Source organism: Bos taurus, chromosome 11 (assembly GCF_002263795.3).
Source record: "Bos taurus isolate L1 Dominette 01449 registration number 42190680 breed Hereford chromosome 11, ARS-UCD2.0, whole genome shotgun sequence".
Taxonomy (NCBI): domain Eukaryota; kingdom Metazoa; phylum Chordata; class Mammalia; order Artiodactyla; family Bovidae; genus Bos; species Bos taurus.
Window position 1 is genome coordinate 9,580,198 of NC_037338.1, and position 14,652 is coordinate 9,594,849.

At 40.6% G+C, this 14,652-nt stretch overlaps 1 protein-coding gene across 1 annotated transcript in view; it reads left to right on the forward strand.

Moving 5' to 3' along the window:
• Window positions 1-14,652, forward strand: part of TACR1 (tachykinin receptor 1) — a 189,523-nt gene that overhangs the window by 98,144 nt on the left and 76,727 nt on the right. Inside the window, exon 2 of the mRNA XM_002691188.6 lies at window positions 8,343-8,537. Coding sequence (XP_002691234.1) covers window positions 8,343-8,537 — 195 coding nt within the window. The remainder of the gene's footprint in view (window positions 1-8,342; window positions 8,538-14,652) is intronic.

Below are 14,652 nucleotides of genomic sequence, written 5' to 3' on the forward strand. Positions count from 1 at the left end.
ACTGTCACTCCTCCTGGTCATTTGAACCCAGGGAGATTCAGTCCATTAAAAAAAACAAACAAATAAACCTTGTACCATCACAGGAAGATGTGAGTGGGAATAAGGAGGGCAAGGACCAGAATTGGAGGTGATAGTGTAGAAGAAGGACCTGGGAAGACAGATCTCCTAGCAAAGGAATAACATTCTCTTTGCCAAACGACTAAGGGCTAGCATAGGAGACAGTTATGATGATACTGCAGCTTGTCAGAAGAATCCTTTCTCATAATAAGGTTGTTTCACTCTGTGATTTTTAAGATATGCAAACTTGTATTTTGCCAGATTTAAGGGGCTAGATGGAGAGCTCTTTTTATAAGCAAAATCATGCAAAAGGAAGATAGAACCTCAAGTTTTCATCTGAGAGGCCACATACAATTCAAATCAGAGCCGATGGCCCTCATAGGACTGAAACAGCCTGAAGTGGAGAACATACCCCACCTCCCACACAGCCTCTGGACAGTCTCTGACAGCCTGATGATTAATGCATAAACTGGAAAGACATTTCATTGACTGCCTTGTAGTCTCATGAGCACAATGCAGTCAATAAATATTTATTGAATGTAATTTCCTGGGGCTTGCAGCACTTACTCTGTGATAATTTGCAACTGAATAAGCAAGAATTATTCAGGGTGGTTACAAATAAATATATAAGTATATGTTAATGGAATCCAAACTACAAATGGACTGCTAGAAAGAAAATGTTCACCCATCTACAGACAAGTCATTCAAGTGGTACTAGACTTGAGGTAATTAAGAAAGAAGTGTGTCACATAAGCCCCAGAAGTGAGAATTGAAAGAGAAAGAAGAAAGGGGGAAAGAAAGAAGAGGAGAGAGATTTATAAATATCTCTATTTCATACAAATGAAAATATACATGTTTGACTTTAGAAGTTAATCTTTTTTATTTCCTCTGGCTTTCTATGTACAATACTTTCATCTGTCACTGAAATATCTCCTACACTTAAGAAATGGCAGAGTTAACTGAAATGGGCTTCCAAATTGCAGTTTTTGCAATAAAAATAAAATATGGCTTTCTGCCACCTATTTGGAACTACAGCACCAATATGCTGATGCAATCCCTGTTAAGCCCCAGTCACATTACATTCTAAGTGGTATATCACCAGGTTGGGCATGAGGATGAGTATTAGATTACATTTACTTATGTTTTAACATTTGTTCTGAGTTAGAAAAGGCAGAGGAAGCAGAGATCAAATTGCCAACATACACTGGATCATTGAAAAAGCAAGAGAGTTTCAGAAAAACATCTATTTCTTCTTTATTGACTATGTCAAAGCCTTTGACTGTGTGGACCACAACAAAGTGTGGAAAATTCTGAAAGAGATCGGAATACCAGACCACCTGACCTGCCTCTTGAGAAATCTATATGCAGGCCAAGAAACAGCAGTTAGAACTGGACATGGAACAACAAACTGGTTCCAAATAGGAAAAGGAGCATGTCAAAGCTGCATATTGTCACCCTGCTTATTTAACTTATATGCAGAGTACATCAAGAGAAATGCTGGGCTGGAAGAAGCACAAGCTGGAATCAAGATGGCCAAGAGAAATATCAACAAACTCAGATATGCAGATGACACCACAGTTATGACAGAAACTGAAGAGGACTAAAAAGCCTCTTGATGAAAGTGAAAAAGGAGAGTGAAAAAGTTGGCTTAAAGCTCAACATTCAGAAAATGAAGATCATGGCCTTTGGTCCCATCACTTCATGGGAAATAGATGGGGAACAGTGGAAACAGTGTCAGACTTTATTTTTTGGGGGGTTTCAAAATCACTGCAGATGGTGATTGCAGCCATGAAATTAAAAGACGCTTACTCCTTGGAAGGACAGTTATGATCAACCTAGATAGCATATTCAAAAGCAGAGACATTACTTTGCCAACAAAGGTCCGTCTAGTCGAGGCTATGGTTTTTCCAGTGGTCATGTATGGATGTGAGAGTTGGACTGTGAAGAAAGCTGAGCGCCAAAGAATTGATGCTTTTGAACTGTGGTGTTGGAGAAGACTCTTGAGAGTCCCCTGGACTGCAAGGACATCCAACCAGTCCATTCTAAAGGAGATCAGTCTTGGGTGTTCATTGGATGGACTCATGCTAAAGCTGAAACTCCAGTACTTTGGCCAACTCATGCAAAGAGTTGACTCATTGGAAAAGACCCTGATGCTGGGAGGGCTTGGGGGCAGGAGGAGAAGGGGATGACAGAGGATGAGATGGCTGGATGGCATCACCAACTGGATGGACGTGAGTCTGAGTGAACTCTGGGAGTTGGTGATGGACAGGGAGGCCTGGCATGCTGCGATTCATGGGGTTGCAAAGAGTTGGACATGACTGAGTGACTGAACTGAACTGAAAAGTAAATTAAGACTTTGTATTTGAGATAACATCCAAAAGGGACAGTGTAATTACTATGTTCTCCCTTATGCATTCTCCTTAAGCTCCTGTGAAGTCTGAGAATGCACAGCTACAGTGAAAGCAGGAGCCTGGGAGATGCTGAAGCTGAGACAGGCATCTTTATGGCTGCAGGTCCAGCATTGGAGATGAAAGATTTTTTCTCTGGGAAATGCTTCAGTAAACAATTCTGCAACAGTAATGCAAACACTCAAAAAGACACTAGCCATGACCATCCAGGTTCAGTCATTGGCCAAATTCAAAAGATCAGATCAGATCAGTCGCTCAGTTGTGTCTGACTATTTGCGACCCCATGAATCACAGCACACCAGGCCTCCCTGTCCATCACCAACTCCCAGAGTTCACCCAGACTCACGTCCATCGAGTCAGTGATGCTATCCAGCCATCCCATCCTCTGTCGTCCCCTTCTCCTCCTGCCCCCAATCCCTCCCAGCATGAGAGTCTTTTCTAAAGGGTCAACTCTTCGCACGAGGTGGCCAAAGTACTGGAGTTTCAGCTTTAGCATCATTCCTTCCAAAGAAATCCCAGGTCTGATCTCCTTCAGAATGGACTGGTTGGATCTCCTTGCAGTCCAAGGGACTCTCAAGAGTCTTCTCCAACACCACAGTTCAAAAGCATCAATTCTTTGGCGCTCAGCCTTCTTCACAGTCCAACTCTCACATCCATACATGACCACAGGAAAAACCATAGCCTTGACTAGACGAACCTTTGTTGGCAAAATAATGTCTCTGCTTTTGAATATGCTATCTAGGTTGGTCATAACTTTCCTTTCAAGGAGTAAGCATCTTTTAATTTCATGGCTACAGTCACCATCTGCAGTGATTTTGGAGCCCAAAAAAATAAAGTCTGACACTATTTCCACTGTTTCCCCATTTATTTCCCATGAAGTGATGGGACCGGATGCCATGATCTTCGTTTTCTGAATATTGAGCTTCAAGCCAACTTTCTCACTCTCCACTTTCACCCTCATCAAGAGGCTTTTTAGTTCCTCTTCACTTTCTGCCATAAAGGTGATGTCATCTGCATATCTGAGGTTATTGATATTTCTCCCAGCAATCTTGATTCCAGCTTGTGTTTCTTCCAGCCCAGCATTTCTCTTGATGTACTCTGTGTATAAGTTAAATAAGCAGGGTGACAATATACAGCCTTGCTGTACTCCTTTTCCTATTTGGAACCAGTCTGTTGTTCCATGTCCAGTTCTAACTGTTGCTTCCTGACCTGCATACAAATTTCTCAAGAGGCAGGTCAGGTGGTCTGGTATTCCCATCTCTTTCAGAATTTTCCACACTTTGTTGTGATCCACACAGTCAAAGGCTTTGGCATAGTCAATAAAGCAGAAATAGATGTTTTTTTGGAACTCTCTTGCTTTTTCCATGATCCAGTGTATGTTGGCAATTTGATCTCTGGTTCCTCTGCCTTTTCTAAAACCAGCTTGAACATCAGGAAGTTCACGGTTCACATATTGCTGAAGCCTGGCTTGGAGAATTTTGAGCATTACTTTACTAGTGTGTGAGATGAATGCAATTGTGCGGTAGTTTGAGCATTCTTTGGCATTGCCTTTCTTTGGGATTGGAATGAAAACTGACCTTTTCCAGTCCTGTGGCCACTGCTGAGTTTTCCAAATTTGCTGGCATATTGAGTGCAGCACTTTCACAGCATCATCTTTCAGGATTTGGAATAGCTCAACTGGAATTCCATCACCTCCACTAGCTTTGTTCGTAGTGATGCTTTCTAAGGTCCACTTGACTTCATCTTCCAGGATGTCTGGCTCTAGGTCAGTGATCACGCCATCATGATTATCTGGGTCATGAAGCTCTTTTTTGTACAGTTCTTCTGTGTATTCTTGCCACCTCTTCTTAATATCTTCTGCTTCTGTTAGGTCCATACCATTTCTGTCCTTTATCGAGCCCATCTTTGCATGAAATGTTCCTTTGGTATCTCTGATTTTCTTGAAGAGATCTCTAGTCTTTCCCATTCTGTTGTTTTCCTCTATTTCTTTGCATTGATCACTGAGGAAAGCTTTCTTATCTCTTCTTGCTATTCTTTGGAACTCTGCATTCAGATGCTTATATCTTTACTTTTCTCCTTTGCTTTTCACTTCTCTTCTCTTCTCTTCACAGCTATTTGTAAGGCCTCCCCAGACAGCCATTTTGCTTTTTTTCATTTCTTTTCCATGGGGATGGTCTTGATCCCTGTCTCCTGTACAATGTCACGAACCTCATTTCATAGTTCATCAGGCACTCTATCTATCAGATCTAGGCCCTTAAATCTATTTCTCACTTCCACTGTATAATCATAAAGGATTTGATTTAGGTCATACCTGAATGGTCTAGTGGTTTCCCCTAATTTCTTCAATTTAAGTCTGAATTTGGCAATAAGGAGTTCATGGTCTGAGCCACAGTCAGCTCCCAGTGTTGTTTTTGCTGACTGTATAGAGCTTCTCCATCTTTGGCTGCAAAGAATATAATCAATCTGATTTCGGTGTTGACCATCTGGTGATGTCATGTATAGAGTCTTCTCTTGTGTTGTTGGAAGAGGGTGTTTGTTATGACCAGTGCATTTTCTTGGCAAAACTCTATTAGTCTTTGCCCTGCTTCATTCTGTATTCCAAAGCCAAATTTGCCTGTTACTCCAAGTGTTTCTTGACTTTTTACTTTTGCATTCCAGTCCCCTATAATGAAAAGGACATCTTTTTGGGGTGTTAGTTCTAAAAGGTCTTGTAGGTCTTCATAGAACCATTCAACTTCAGCTTCTTCAGTGTTACTGGTTGGGCATAGACTTAGATTACTGTGATATTGAATGGTTTGCCTTGGAAACGAACAGAGATCATTCTGCCATTTTTGAGATTGCATCCAAGTACTGCATTTCAGACTTTTGTTGACCATGATGGCTACTCCATTTCTTCTAAGGGATTCCTGCCCACAGTAGTAGATATAATGGTCATCTGAGTTAAATTCACCCATTCCAGTCCATTTCAGTTGGCTGATTCCTAGAATGTCGACATTCACTCTTGCCATCTCTTGTTTGACCACTTCCAATTTGCCTTGATTCATGGACCTGACATTCCAGGTTCCTATGCAATATTGCTCTTTACAGCATCGGACCTTGCTTCTATCACCAGTTGCATCCACAGCTGGGTATTGTTTTTGCTTTGGCTCCATCCCTTCATTCTTTCTCTAGTTATTTCTCCACTGATCTCCAGTAGCATATTGGGTACCTACTGACCTGGGGAGCTCCTCTTTCTGTATCCTATCATTTTGCCTTTTCATACTGTTCATGGGATTCTCAAGGCAAGAATACTGAAGTGGTTTGTCATTCCCTTCTCCAGTGGACCACATTCTGTCAGATCTCTCCACCATGACCTGCCCATCTTGGGTTGCCCCACGGGCATGGCTTAGTTTCATTGAGTTAGACAAGGCTGTGGTCCTAGTGTGATTATGTTGACTAGTTTTCCATGAGTATGGTTTCAGTGTGTTTGCCCTCTGATGCCCTCTTGCAACACTTACTGTCTTACTTGGGTTTCTCTTACCTTGGATGAGGGGTATCTCCTCACCACTGCCCTTCCTCACCTTCAATGTGGGATAGCTCCTCTAGGCCCTCCTGCACCTGTGCAGCCACCAAGACAATAGTAGTTGCACAAATCTACCTCTTTTGGCTCTGATTCTAGGGTTGCCACAACCATTCCATGACCTAAGAGGAAACCAATACTTTATTGCTGTCAGGCAGCAAAAAAAGAGGCAGAACCAGGAGAGAATTCAAGACTTCTCAAGATTCTTTTTAGAATACCACCGCAAGTATGGAAGGTCATCAGGTCTGCAGTACACTGAACCTCCCTTGGAAGTAGCCAGACAATGTTTGATTCACTGCATGTTGAGAGTTGTTTTTGCCCTTTTGATGCTCTGTAGTTGGCAGCTGAGTGACAAACTTTATAGCCGCCAACTCAACCAAGAGATTTATAGATTATTACTCACCTCCACCACAATCTTTTGCAAGTCTCTTTCTGATTCAACCCTCTCCTGACTTCAAGTCTACTTCCCTTTAGTGTCTTTTTGTTAAGGCATAATTTTATTTCCCAAATAGGTGATAAAGTTTTCAGGGTCATGCTGACACTGTGTTTGGCAAAGGAGGGGCACAATGACTGTAATATTTAAACAAGAGTAGAGACAGGGGTATGAAATATACGGTGTGGGGAGTCAATAATTATGTAATATATTTGTATGTGACATGTTGTAACTAGATTTCTTAAGGTTATCATTTTAAACTGCACACAAATATCCAATCACAGTGTTGTATACCAAGAATGAACATAGTGTTGTAGGCCAATTATACTTCAAAAACAAACAAAAACAAACTCATAGAAAAAAATGATCAGATTTATGGTTATCAGAGGTTGGGATTTGGGGGGAAGGAGGAATTGGATCAGCCTAGAGATGCTAGATTCTGAACACTGTAAAAGAGAATTACATGGAGACAGCTGGCAGCTATTCTATTTGTCTGCTCATTTCTGTCTCCATTGACTTTTCAGTCCCATGGAAGTCAGAAACACCTGCATGTCAGAGAATTAAATGCATGATTCTGAGATTTTCTTGGATACCTAAATCCCAAAGGCAGTATAAGACATAATTCAAAGGGATGGATCTATGAACTTTGCAAGAAAGGAAATTGTTTTTCAGTGTAGACAGTAGTTATTGGCAGGTATTAAGAGTGCAAAATAGTAACAAAGGGATGGGAAAGGATGTGAGGCATGGCTCCTTTTCCCCCTGCCAGGACTCTGTATCTAGGCCAGTGAGGTAGGAGTACTTGACAGTGGCCACTTTGAGTCCAGCACCCTCTCAAGAACAAGCTTCCTGACTTCCAGTCAGGAGTCCTTACAACCTGGGGGAAGGGAGCAGCACCCCAGAAGGGGCATGGGCTATGTTCCACCCCAGGCTGCTTGGTTCCTGCCCACCGTGCACCTCAGTAGCTCAGGGTAGTAGTCTTATGGGACTGGGCTAAACCTATTCTTTAAAAGGTATTTGACTTTTTAAATGCAATAGGCAGAATTGATATGATTATAACTGATATGAAATGCTGATTGGAATATTTGTTATTTCTAAACTCTGCTGAATTTGAAAAGCAACACACAAATCTGGATGTGCGCACTCATTCAGATGACACCATTTGTTGTTCAATACCAAGCAAGAGATGGAGAAATGGCTCCAGGCCTGAAGTCATCCTTCGGTTTCCTTCACTCTTCCTGCAAAAGGTTTCATCCACCCTGGCCTTTAATATGCAAAAGTGTGTCTGTCTCAGAAGGTGGAGTCTCTTTCTTTTCATGAAGCATACTTTTTATTTTAACCACACTGAATTGGTGAAGTTTTCTCCAGGAACCATTGCTTTTTGTTGGCTTTAGGTCACTGCTTTCTCATTCATACACATTCACTTGCCTTCAAATTGTATGGACCTGTACAGGATTGCTAGCCTTTTAAACCGTCATACGGGGACTTTAAAAACTACTATTTCTATCACGATTATTCCTTAATCTAAAAAAGATATAGACTTTGTGTTGAATAAATTCACAAATTGTTCTTATTTTTCTGATTTTGCTGTAAGCCACCAACCTATACTGGGGCATCGTGCGCCTAGCATAAGAGTTACAAGGGTGAGAATGTCTCTCCTTGGAAAGTGCCAGATGGGTTCTAAAATATTAAAACACCTGGCTGATTTTTCTTACAAGTTTTTGCATTCATGTCATAAAAATCACATAGCTTAAGGTTAGAATAGTCATAAAAATCACCAGGACTCAAAGGGTTTCTAAGGAATTTTTCACTGGGCAGGAACAATGCATATCCCTAATGCAGATTTTGGTGACCAAACTGGAATTTTGTCCTTTCTTCTCCATTCCAGGTACATGGCCATCATCCACCCCCTCCAACCCAGGTTGTCGGCCACAGCCACCAAGGTGGTCATCTGTGTCATCTGGATCCTGGCTCTCCTCCTGGCCTTCCCTCAGGGCTACTATTCAACCACGGAGACCATGCCCAACAGAGTGGTGTGCATGATCGAATGGCCAGAGCATCCCAACAAGATTTATGAGAAAGTGTGAGTAGAGACGACTCCCAGCGCCTTCTTTGCCTTCTCTTGTTCCTTCTTTCTTTCCATGTTCTTTTGTTGATCAGGATTTAATTTGTATCTGTAAGTATTTCTCACAACCACTCTGATTTCAGGTTGGTATGTCCATAGTTATGAGGGAACTATTATGTCCCCAATACTATTCTGGACTTTGAATGAAAAGTCTTGTAGTATAAGACCTGGGTCATTTGGGTGCACTTCCATATTCTTCCTGCCAATGAACCAAATGAATGCTAAAAAACCAGTTACTTTGCCCTGCCAATGTCTGCATTCCTTTGCCTTGAAGTCTCTTCTTCACCTATAGAATGCCACTTTGCCTTCTTGCACAGCATGCCAGAGAGTGAGGGAATTAACACCAACCCTTACTCCCAGCAGTTCTCAAAAAATGACTGACGGGAGTTGGCATATGAACACGCCAGCTCCCTCACCCTTCAGATGGGATGTCTCTGTGGGGTGTGTGTTTACTGTGTTCAGGGTTTCCTCTTACAATTAAGCTCCAGTCACCCTGGTGATAGCTGGCTCAGTGACACAGCCTTTGATTTCCCTACTGTCGTTTCTCCTTCCAAATAAGTCATTTGCACTTGAATATTTATCTCAAGATCTGTATCTGGGGAAAACTAAACCAAAACACCTACCTTCCAGGATTTTTCAGCTGGAAAAAATACCCATGCATGTGAAATGCATGGAAGGCAAGGCTAGCACATTGAGACCATACGAGTTACAGGTCCCCAACAGGCAGACCTACTTCTCTTCCAGGGACTTGACTGGCCACATTTAGGGTTTTTTGAAGCTATTCTGGCATATTTTTCTGAGAGTTCTTATCTTAGAGGCAACATTAAAATGGTCTTTTCTTTGTTTTGTTCCAAGTGAGCAGAAATATGACATTTATATTACACCAGTTTTCTGAACTCAAAGCACATTGATAATGTGATTCCTTTTGAAAGACCTCTATAATTTTCCAACCTTGGGTTTATTAAGGGAATTGTAAAAGACCACTGGTTAGGATCCAGAAGATCTGGATTTAATTACAAGATTGCCAGTTAACTAGCTATGTGACCCTGGGCAAGATCACAGTCTTCCCTGGTTGTTAAATGGAGCATAATAAGGCACTCCTTCCAGTAAACAATCATTTTGAACAGCAAACAAGAGAATATATTCTCACTTTGTAAACTATTCAGTGCCATATGAAAAATATTTTTATTGAAACAAATTCATTAGATAGTATAATCATTATAGACCTTTGAACTTCTTAAGTGGTAAAATGAAACACTGTACCTGTTGGCCCCCTATATTGAGGGTCCAAAAGCCTGTTGCACAGAGTCACACTGCTGCACCTGTTCCATGGAATGGAACAAGCAATGTGGCTTACCAGAAAGCAATATGTAAGGCTTGTGCACAAGCCAAGCAATGTGGCTTACCAGAAAGCAATATGTAAGGCTCAGACTTTGCCTTCCAGACACAGACAGTGGGATTTAACTGATCAAGCGGTGGGAGGATTAACACTCAGCCTAGGAGGTAGTGAATATTTTTCTTTCAAGTGAAACTACAAGCCTGAACAGAGTCACAGCAGGAGAAAGAGCATAGCTTTACAAGCTGTTCAGGACCCATGAACATGTTCAAGCCAGAAGGTTCCCTCAAAGGTGGGGTGGCCCTCTGAAATAAAGCTCTTTATATAAACTGCTTCAGAAATTGCCATCAACTTCATGAACTGGAGTTCAGTTCTTAGCTCTTGTGATCTTTTCAAAGTCTGATCACACCTTTCTTCAGCTTTTTGTTTCAAATAAGCACAGTTCTTCTGTCTTCTAACAAATTCAAATTTTAACTTAGAAATAAAGGTTTCTTTTCTCATAGATGTCTATGACCTCATTCAAGAAACGGTAGTGTTTAGTGTTTCACCTTTAAACACTTTGCTGTTTTATGCTTACTAATGCTGCGATTCATGGGGTCACAAAGAGTTGGACACGACTGAGTGACTGAACTGAACTGAACTGAATGAATAGGAAGTCCCTCTGAGACTCAACGTTTTAGGCTGTCTTTTCAAGTTACCTTTCAAGAATTTAGGGTAACTGCTATTGGACTTATGGTTAGGTTTGCTGCTATTGTTTATTTTATAATTTTAACCTAAAATATGAGGCTAGATTAAGAGACTCTGATTTTATCTATTCAAGATGTATAAAAATGTTTACAGATGCAGTAACAAGTTGAAAGAGTCCATATTTGCCATGCACGTATTGTCTTACAAACATAAGTGTAAGCTTTATGCCAACCTATTTTGTTTTTGTCAGTATCTGCCATAATGCATTATGATACATTTTAGGCAACTTAAATTTTACCAGTTCTAAACTAAGCACATAGTTATATTCTTTTCTTCTGTTAAAACTAATGATTGCAATTTCCACAATACGTGATAATTCCAAATCTGAAACCTGAAGGAAACTTTGCTTTGAGACAAAGTATAATTAGGATAACAGCATAGGCTCCAGTTAAATGAGGGATCAACTCCCAGCTACAAAACTCTCAAACTGAGTCATAATGCAAGTTATTCAAGCTTCTAAGACTAATAGTATAGTCCATATAGAGGTGTTGACAGAACTAATAAAGATACGTGCTTAGCTAGTGCCACGCACATTGCGAAGAGTCTAGTGAATGTTATCTACTGCAGTTAGCATCACTCATTGATCTGAGTACATGTCATTGGCAGATGGTGGGCAGACTGGCAGCAGACAGTGTGGTGGGCAAATGTTTAGGCCCATTTGTCTGATGAATAACTTCTGCCAGATAATTATACTAAAAGATTTTGTGAAAATCTTAGTTTGCTACATTTGCCTTCTGGCTGCATGGTTAACCTCTAACCCTGATCATTTATCATTTAGACTCTTATTAATACATGGATTACATTAAACACTTTTAAAGAAAAATAACCCAATAAAAGAATAGGCAAAAGTGTTGAACATGTGCCTCACAAAAAGAGATATCTAAATGACCAATTAATTTATAAGGAGGCACAAAACTTCAATTGTCACCAGTGAAATGCAAATTAAAACCATAATGAAACCTTCCTGCCTACTCATTAGACTCACAAATGTTCAGAAGTCTGACTAAGCTAAGCATTTAGAACTTTTGGTGAAGAACCTATTGTAGACTGCTAGAAGCGTATGGCAACCCACTCCAGTATTCTTGCCTAGAGAATCCTGTGGACGGAGGAGTCTGGTAGGCTGCTGTCCATAGGGTTGCACGGAGTTGGACATGACTGAGGCGACTGAGTGTGCATGAATGCATTGGAGAAGGAAACGGCAACCCACTCCAGTATTCTTGCCTGTTGAATTCCAGGGATGGAGGAGCCTGATGGGCTGCACAGAGTCGGATATGACTGAAGCGACTTAGCAGCAGGAGCAGCACAAGCATACATTGATAAAACCACATTGGAAAACATTTTGTGGTATTTGGAAAAGAAGAAACTATTAATTCCATAAATAGGTAGTAATACTACAACGTCAAGCAAAGAAGTAGTCACCATGAAAATGAAGACTATGATTATCTCTCAAGGGAAGGAAAGGAATGTGATCAAGAAGGGACACATGGAAGTGCTTCTGAGGAAATGGCATATTTCTTCAGTTCAGTGATAGGTAGTAGCATGAGTGTTTGCTTTAAAATTACTCATAATACCAGGAAGTTTGGTTTATGCACTTTTTCTGGAGGTATGTTTCATTTTTAAAAATATTTATTCATTTGGCAGCATAAATCTTTAGTTGCAGCATGCAAGATCTTTAGTTGCAGCATGCGGGATCTTTAGTTGCAGCATGCAAACTCTTAGTTGCAGCATGTGAGATCTAGTTCCCTGACCAGGGATTGAACCTGGGCCCCCTGCACTGGAATCATAGGAGTCTCAGCCATTGGAACACAAAGGAAGTCCTATGGAAGTATGCTTCATTTTTATTTAACTTAAAATTGAATGCTATTCAAAGGCGGTTGCTTTTACAAACTCTCAAGAAACTGCTTCGATGGGGATAATCCCAAAATGTCCTCCATAAGAAATTTCTTCTAAGGTGTGGGGCTTTTCCTGGGAGTGATAATCATAGGTACTCATCTCTGGATAAGCCAAAGTGTCAATGGGCCTACCTCATTCTCATGTTTACTTGCATTTTGCCTTGCTGACTCCTATGTTGCAGAGACTTGGAATTTTTCCAATTGGTCTAAGGGTTTTAAGACAAATTATTGAGCTCGGAGGGATGTGACAATGTTAATAAGAGAACAAGCCCATAGGCTCTTCCATAGTACTCATCCCCTGCTGCTATTATTCATAAGTACATACATCTGGATTACAAAATGTTGCACATAAACTTGGTTAATCTTCTTTGGTAATCATTTAAAACTTTACGAATAAATTACAGAGTACGGTGAAAATTCTAACAATTTCTTTAATCACCCGTATTCCCATCATTTATAAAGGCTCAAACATTTTGATGAATTTCCATCCAGGGAATTATTGCTCTTAGTTTCTTTTGAAGTGTCTTGTGTACATACCGGTCAACACAAATAAAGATTGTTGCCATTTTTGTAACACAAATTAAGATTATTATGTGTATTGTTCTGTACCTTTTTATTTAACTTAATACATCTTAGACATCTTTCCATAAGAGTTCATAAAGAGCTTCTAAATGGCCAATATCCATGGGATCATAGGAAAAGCAAGAGAGTTCCAGAAAAACTACTTCTGCTTCATTGACTATGCTAAAGCCTTTGACTGTGTGGATCACAACAAACTGTGGAAAATTCTTCAAGAGATGGGAATCTCAGACTACCTCACCTGCTTCCTGAGAAACCTGTATGCAGGTCAAGAAGCAATAGTTACAACATGACAGGAACTGGTTCCAAATTGGGAAAGGGGTACGTCAAGGCTGCATATTGTCACCCTGCTTATTTACCTTATATACAAAATACATCATGTGACATTCTGGGCTGGATGGAGCACAAGCTGGAATCAAGATTGCTGGGAAAATATCAATAACCTCAGACATGCAGATGACACCTCTTTAATGGCAGAAAGAGAAAAATGAAAGTGAAAGTGAAGTCGCTCAGTCGTGTCCGACTCTTTGCTACCCCATGGACTGTAGCCTACCAGGTTCCCCCGTCCATGGGATTTTCCAGGCAAGAATACTGGAGTGGGTTGTTATTTCCTGGAACTAAAAATCCTCTCTATGAAGGTAAAAGAAGAGAGTGAAAAAGCTGGCTTAAAACTCAACATTCACAAAACAAAGATCATGGCATCCAGTCTCCTCACTTCCTGGCAAATAGATGGGGAAACAATGGAAACAGTGATACACTTTATTTTCTTGGGCTCCAAAATCACTGCAGGCAGTGCCTACAGCCATGAAATTAAAAGATGCTTGCTTCTTGGAAGAAAAGCTATGGCAAACCTAGACAGTGTATTAAAAACCAGAGATATTTTTTTTTTTGCTGACAGAGATCCATATTGTCAAAGCTGTGGTTTTTCCAGTAGTCATATATCAATGTGAGAGTTGGACCATAAAGATGGCTGAGCACCAAAGAATTGATGCTTTTGAACTGTGGTGTTGGAGAAGACTCTTGAGAGCCCCTTGGACAGCAGGGAGACCAAAAAAAGTCAATCTTAAAGGAAATCAATCCTGAATATTTACTGGAAGGACTGATGCTGAAGCTGAAGCTCCAATACTTTGGCCACCTGATGCGAAGAACTGACTCATTTGAAAAGACCTTGATGCTGGGAAAGATTGAAGGCAGGAGGAGAAGGGGATGACAGAGGAGGATGAGATGGTTGGATGGAATCACTGACTTGGTGAAGGACAGGGAGGCCTGGCATGCTGCAGTTCATGGGGTTGCAAAGAGTCGGACATGACTGAGTGACTTCACTTTCACATGTTTCTTATTAGGAGTGGGGTTGAATTTTTTCATAATTTTTATATTTATCTTATATTCTGCTTAATTCATTTACCATATCATAAAAAATTTCCTATTATTTTCATGTGTCATTAAACATGTTTCTACAATTTGATGTGAATATATGTGTGTGTGCATTTGTAAATAATAGTTTTGTTAGCTAAACTGC